The 7,722-nt window shown below is 41.2% G+C and overlaps 1 protein-coding gene across 1 annotated transcript; it reads left to right on the top strand.

Moving 5' to 3' along the window:
* The first annotated feature begins 275 nt into the window (after positions 1-275).
* On the top strand, positions 276-6,257 carry LOC120041054 (SKI family transcriptional corepressor 1 homolog-B-like). The gene is made up of 6 exons (XM_038986020.1): positions 276-2,016; positions 3,352-3,420; positions 4,467-4,541; positions 4,985-5,059; positions 5,741-5,806; positions 6,160-6,257. Exons 1-6 carry the CDS (start codon positions 276-278, stop codon positions 6,255-6,257), a joined length of 2,124 nt encoding a protein of 707 aa, XP_038841948.1.
* Positions 6,258-7,722: the final 1,465 nt, after the last annotated feature.

The raw sequence follows: 7,722 nt of genomic DNA, 5'->3' as shown, positions 1-7,722 counted from the left end.
AATGCATAGTTATTAGTATATAATAACACTGATCTTCTGCGTTACTTTTAAGACCTTGACCATATTATTATTGCACGAAATGTGCGTGCGTAGGCCTATTGGTAAGATGAATTACAAAGCTATAATTTCATGGACTTTATTTATTTATTTGGAATGAATTGCAAACAATTTAGAGCTAGTGCATTTTTTTGACAGGAGTTATGCCAACTGTAGGCCTATTTGGTAGTGCAATAGGCTACCCTAAAATTATTTTATTTATTTACAGACTTCCAGGAATGGAGTCGATACCCAATCAACAACCAGCGGGACGAGACTCCAGCTCTTCCCCCAGCTCCAAGCAGGACGTTCAGCCCTTCTCCAGCCCCATCTCCCTGAAGCCTAACCAAGTCAGCGAGACCGCGTTATATGGAGTGCACATCGTGTCTTTGGTCATAGATGGCCAGGAAAGACTTTGCTTGGCGCAGATATCCAACACATTGCTAAAGAACTACAGTTACAACGAAATCCATAACCGACGCGTTGCTCTTGGAATCACCTGCGTCCAGTGCACGCCCGTCCAGCTCGAGATACTGAGGCGCGCTGGCGCCATGCCAATCTCCTCGCGGCGCTGCGGTATGATCACCAAGCGGGAGGCGGAGAGGCTATGTAAATCATTCCTCGGTGCTCACAACCCACCGAAGCTACCGGAAAATTTCGCTTTTGATGTCTCTCATGAATGCGCTTGGGGAAGCAGAGGTAGCTTCATACCTGCAAGGTATAACAGCTCGAGGGCCAAGTGCATTAAATGCACATATTGTAACATGTATTTTTCCCCGAATAAATTCATATTCCACTCCCATCGCACTCCCGAGTCCAAGTATACACAGCCAGACGCAGCAAACTTCAATTCGTGGAGGCGCCATCTCAAACTGACAGACAAAAGCTCGTCGGATGATGTTGCCCACGCGTGGGAGGATGTTAAAGCGATGTTCAACGGGGGAAGTCGTAAGAGGACGCTACCTATGAGTGGGTCATCCATGTCCTCTCCTTTGAAGTCACATTCCACCAGTAACCCAACCCAAAGAAGTTCCCCCGAGGTACCCCATAAAACGTTGCGCTGTGACGAAGACCGAGGTAGGCCTAACATCAGTCTGTCAAATGGCGTCCGGAACTACCCGGTTATCCCTGTGCCCAGCAAGAGCTTTGGGATGCTTCAAAAGATCCAGCCACCTCTCTTTCCCCACCCGTATGGATTCCCTGCGTTTGGACTGTGTCAAAAGAAGGACGACGGAGTGGGAGAGACAAATAAAACCAACGTTTCGGGTGTCTTTTGGCCAGGAGCAAAGGACAGTATCTATCCCTCTTTCCCGATGTTTTGGCCTACTGCAGGTGGCCTACCGATGCCACCGTATCAACAGTCACCACCCAAACCACCCACAGAGCTCTTAAGTGTCCGACAGAGTGATCTCGAGTTATCGGATCAAAGTGACCGGTGCGCAAACACACCTAAGGATAGCTTTCACGACAGCGAACGGTGCTCCAGCTCACAATCCACCCGGAACGACGAGGATAAATCCGGGGATGAGGCCCGGTCGACGGAAGGACTCCCCACAACTCCACGGAAGATAAATTACATCTCTGCGTTCAGACCTGTGGTGAAAGACGCCGAAAGCATTGCAAAGCTATACGGCAACAGGGACACGTACAGCGGTGTGCGCTCTGGTTACCTATCGCCAGATTTCGTGAGTGAAAGTTCTAGCTATAGGTCTATGTCCCCGGATGTGGATAGCGTGGACGACCCAGACGTTGACGTGGAGTCAAACAGGGCACAAGAGGATGAAGAGTCAGTCCAACTGTCAGTGGAGGACCGTCAGAGTCCCCCGCCCCTCAACTCAGCCCATTCCGGGCCGGAAGATAGTCAAGAGCTGGGGACAAGTCCAGGACCACACCCGGAAGATCCCCACTCCGGGTCCTCTGATGACGAGAGGCACGGTGGACAGGTGTCAGAGCGCCATGATACACCGGTGTACGAAGTAAGTGTGCCAATGTCCATATGAGTGCTTTGATGTTCAATCTATTTACGCACATGTTTGTAAAAATAATTTAGGCATCAATCCACGGAGACTTGTTTGGATCTCATATGAAAATGGGTGATGTTTGGTCTTGTAAATGCATGGGCATAAAGCATGGTCATCATGCTATGTTTAATGTTCCAATTGTCATAGGCCTATGCTATATAGGATGTTGATATGGCTGGCAGCTTTTAACAGTGTGAAGCCTAAACAGTAGGCTAATGTGATGTATTCAACGCGTTTTTGCAAGGGGATTTCATATTTTGGTCAAATGAAGAAAAAAAAAAAGCCACTTATATTAACTATACCCAGGCCTTCTCGCATGACGTTTTATTGTGCTGTTGAAAACCCTGACATTACAGAAGGCTGAGCCTGTTTAGACATACATTGGCAGGTTGGAACAAATATGGAAATTATCTTTTGTTAAAATACATTTTGGCAATGACATTTACAAAAAAGACCATCGTCCCAATATTAAAGAGATTGAGAATGGAGTATGCCTGTTTTAATAAGGTCCCCGAGTGGGAGCCTAGTCTTGTCTTGTCTTTTGTTCTAAAGATAATTGAAGTGGTTCTGTTTTGGAGTGTTTACTGCGAGCCTTGTAGTGTGTTGGGAAAAGGTTAGGCCTGCGCCGGCCTCGTCCTAATGTCAGTCAAACCGCAATTTAGATAGGTGGACAACAATTGAATTACTAACCTATAATTATAAATTGGAGACGTGTCACGTGGGTATATCCGCTCAAAGAATTGCTTGTGAAATTAAGAGAATTATAGATAATTGCAGTTGTATTGACTAATGGCGATGGTTAATTTTGCAGGTGTACACACATGAAAAGGATGGACAAATGCCTTTGAACGGTCCATCTACGTTTGGATCAAAACATAGCAGCCCATTGCAATCGAACGGTAGGCCTATTATCTTGCATAGTACATATTCATGGTATAGTTTCTGTATGCAAATAGGCACGTCGCTTATTACCGTCTGTCTTTATCAGGTGTCCTCCATGTTTCCGACCCACATAAACAACGTTCTCCTACAAGAGAGGACGTTCCACAGAGAGCCTATCAGGACCAAGCAAAGGAAAGCCCAACATGTGAGTCTCTGTGTGCGCGCGCGTGTGTGTAAAAGTTTAGTAGGCCTACCATGGTAATATAGACTACTGTATTATATTTTATGTTACGAAATTGTTAGCCAAAGGTTTTTCACTTTTTACTGTTGCAAATATGATAATTTATAACAGAAAATTTAGTAAATTAGATGAATTAATGAGCTGATGCCATCTTTAATATTTCTCTTGCAGGCGATGGGGCATTACGTCAGCATGACGTCAGTAGGATCCACGAAAAAGATATCGAAAACATGGCTAAAGGTAATCATTTGACTTTTATCAATGATCATTGACATTTGTTTATATTGATTAGCCTCATGCAAAACGACCAACAAGTAGGCCTAGCCTCGTTTCAAGTCATTAGATCTCATCCTAAATTGATCAAAGCAAGGTGGAAATCACTAAACATAATAGGCTAATTGTCGGTTCTGTGAATAAAAAATCATATTTAGCATTGGATTAACAGAGTTATATTTTAAACATAACGAACACGTGTGAACGCGGCTCTATTTGTAGCTCTACTTCCTCAAAGCCTACCATTTCAACATTCGAAAAAACCCTCGTGTTGTTAATTATAAGCCTTTTTATGGAACATGAGAACCATTTTCCATGTTGGTCTTGTGTAGGCTACGACGTGTGGAATCACCAGTCTAATATGTTATACTGGTGAGGTTTTCCCTTCCATATCTAGGTACTGCACTAACAACATAATACCTATTATGATCTGTCTAATAATCTATTTTTTTTTTATTAATCGCTTGATAAAAAAATGTTATGCCTACAGCTTAACACAAGTTTGCACGGTCACGTTTGAATTGTTTTCCATTCGTTAACCTCCTCTAATGTTAAATTATGAGAAACGGAATTGTTCTACTTATTGTAACACGAAATCGTTTTTTACACTATTAATATTTTAACGAGCCCAGCCATTAAGCTGCGGCGCTCGAGCCTCTAACCCCGAGGCGATGGAGCTAATTATTTAGCAATACCATGCTTGGAGACACAGTGAGGCTAAACGACTGTTAGCGTTCCAACCATAGGCCTTCTGATAATAGTTATTACGATACTATAGGGAAATAAACCAAGGGAAACATTGTGGTTGTTTTTACCCATAGGCCTGTATTGTATTAGGCCTATAAATGCCTGTAATCAAAATCAAATGCTTTAATTGTTGAACAGGCTATCTAAGATAGGTCTGCAATATATAGGCCTAGTATGTTGAAAGCCACATTTGGAATTTACAGCTTTGCCTATTGCCTTTTTACAACGACGATTATGATAATGGTGATGACCGCTTCGTTTTGCAGAGGAACTTCAGAAACAGCTTGTCGAACAAGTGGAGCTCAGAAAAAAGTTGGAACGCGAATTTCAAAGTTTAAAAGGTAGGACGCTTTATTGTCCTACTGCTTAAACATACACAGAGTCGAGGTGCAGCTGATATGAAAGATTTACATGAGGGGAAACAGGCGCAACTTGATCTCTTAACTTAGTTTTTTTTTTAAATTTAACTTTATTTTTTAAGAGTTAAAGTCATTCACGTTTCCACCATCTTAGCCTGTATCAGAATGAGTTTAAACATAAAGAGACATACAGCAAACATATTGACTACAATGAAGCAAACATTAGTGGACAGCGACATGGTGCTGAAATGGAATTAAATTCTTGTTTAGCTTCAAAAGCGAGAGCTGCTCCTGTTTCCCACTCATTGAGGTCTTTATTTTAATATAGTCATATGTCATAATGTTGAGAACCCATTAGGCTTAAATTCTATTATTTGGACTTGCGCACTGTGTTAATAGTAGCCGTCTGCTTGCTCACTATGCAGATAATTTTCAGGACCAAATGAAGAGGGAACTGTCCTACAGAGAAGAGATGGTCCAACAGCTTCATATTGTCCGAGGTGAGTCTCCAGGAAAAATAATCGGAATATGCTAAATGGTCAATGTTTTAATAAATTAAATAATATGTCTCGACTTAAATTGAATGAAATGACCCATATCGTTATAGCGTTGACGTTCTAACGTATGAAAACATGCATGTACAAGAACAGTCATATTGACTTTGTTGCTTCCTTGTACCACACAAGAATGAAGAAGGGAAAGTGACACTTGCATAAATTCGGTCATTATAGAATTAGGCTGCATGTCCACAATCTACAAATAATAGCTTAACATTCCTGTAAAATAGTCAACATTTTTCGCAATTTGACTGGAAATTGTCGAATGAACTGCAATAATATCAAACCATAGAGAGATTGATTTCGCTGTGTTTTGTTTGTAAATGTTATTTTCTCCTAAATCACGCACTGGAAAATGTAAAAGGCAGACCATTACGTATCGTCGTATCAGTTACATACAGTAGACGACAACAGCTGATGCCGCCCTTTCACGGATAGACTAGTTCTAGAGTTACTGGAACGCGGTAGTGTAAATACACACTTCAACTACACTAAGAGGTCACTCAAAATACCCGAGGGTGAACTACATAAATTACAGTCATCCATTTCAAAGTTTACAAACCACCGCTTTGTAGCTCAATTATTGCGTTTTTTTTTCTTATTATTTATGTGTTGTTTGCTTAGACACTTTGTGCAGCGAGTTGGATCAAGAAAGAAAGGCGCGTTATGCAATACAACAGAAGCTAAAAGGTAATTTATATGGTCCAAAAACAGAACATGTATCCAGTTTCAGTCCATTTGTGAATTAATTAAATGGCTAGCTGGGCAAGAGCATAGCCTTCTAGTGGACTTTGATTATGACTAGTAGTCTTTGTCAAATTATTGTCCAACCGTACCTATGCAAGTGCTACTTTTTATTCTTCGCTAGCATGTGTGTCCTTATGATATGCTAATTCCTAGCTCATTTGATATTGAGCAGAACTACTGTGACATGTAGACTGAACTTAGAGGAAAGGACGAGAGAATACATAGTGTGGATAGAAATACAACAAATACATTTCATCTGCCCAGTGTTTGAAGTGACACATCCCCTTTCTCCCTAGAAGCTCATGACGCCCTGCACCATTTCTCCTGCAAGATGCTGACCCCTCGCCACTGTACTGGAGCCTGTACTTTCAAACCCCCTCTGCTGCCTCCATAATAGACCCCCCCCCCCCCCCCCCCCCCCACACACACTGACTCCAGTACAGCTCACTGCAGCCAAAAAGAGAGACACCCACCTCAAGTAGTCACAGTCTCTCCGTAACTTCTTGACCTTTGCCCTCCCTCACCAGTCATCCAAGGATTCACAACCTGTGTACACACTCCAGCGCTATTTATTTAACCCAGAAGAAGTGGCTATGGAGGTTAGGAGAACTAGACCTTCCATTGAAAAGAACTCTTGACGATACACCAAGACCAAACGACTGGTCCATTGTATGTGGTGTATTTATAGACAGTTATCAAGTTGTAAAGAGCTCTTGATATGGACTCACCAAGTCCCTTTGAATCATAATCCATTGCTCTTTATATATCCCGTATATATATATATATATATGTGGAGATGTGCAATGAGTTGTATAATGTGATATTTCATAAGTAACATGAATCCTAGCATTCTTGGGTTGTTTTACCACATGTATGTGTTTTTACATATATTTATTTGTGTTTAAGTTAGTCGTTAATCTGTTCTGTTCATCTGAAACATTTAACAATGTATATTATTGATGTAAAGCACTTTAAAAAATTGGCAACATTACTACTGATCTGGATAAAGTAAACTCTGTTAGGCATCTAATGTATAGAATACACTTCCTTCTAATGCAGCGTTTCCCAAATGCTTGACCAGGGGGATCCAAAGGTGGTGCACCCTTTTAGTTTGTCCTAGCCCTAACACACCTGATTCAAATCAAAGGCTTGATGATGAATTGTTGATTAGTTGACTCAAGTGTGTGAGTGTTGTTACAAAAACTAAAATGTGCACCGCTTTGGGTCCCCAGGACCAGGAAAGGGAAACACTGTTCTAATGGCGCCAACATTTATTCTAGCACTTATTTTCGAAGTAACCAATGACCTTTCAACCTTGAGCTAATTAAAAAGGTTCCATTTGCCTAAAATGTCACAACAGAACACAAGTCTTTTACAGTGAATAGAATGTTCATTCAGTCTCAACTATGATTGTTTTTAATCATACATAGATACCATGTACAGTATATTCATTATAAAAGGTATATTTCTTCCGTATGATTTGAGCATTCGGTTACAAGACACACCCAGCTTCTGTTGTACTTAATAAAGGGTTTGAATCCTCGTCAGAACCCTACCATACATTAAATAAACCACAGGCACAGAAACCAAACCTATTTGTTGTGTATTTAATTATGTCCTGTAGGCTTTATTTTGTCATGTCAATCCTTTGTGCATGGCAAGAGTTATGAGTGGGGATGAGATTAAAGGAAACCAAGACGCCACGTAAAGAGACTTGAAACTGCCATTTGTGACTGAATTCCATGTTGTGCAGTTGATTTCTGTAACCATTTTTTTTTTAAATCAATTCCAAGCCAGTTGGTTATTTTTTCCACGATATATATGACCTTTAAAAAGTGTTGTTGTGACCCCATTAAGGG

This window comes from Salvelinus namaycush, unplaced genomic scaffold (assembly GCF_016432855.1).
Source record: "Salvelinus namaycush isolate Seneca unplaced genomic scaffold, SaNama_1.0 Scaffold400, whole genome shotgun sequence".
Lineage (NCBI taxonomy): Eukaryota > Metazoa > Chordata > Actinopteri > Salmoniformes > Salmonidae > Salvelinus > Salvelinus namaycush.
Note: the sequence above shows the minus strand (reverse complement) of the source record. Positions and strands in the feature narration are given on the sequence as shown.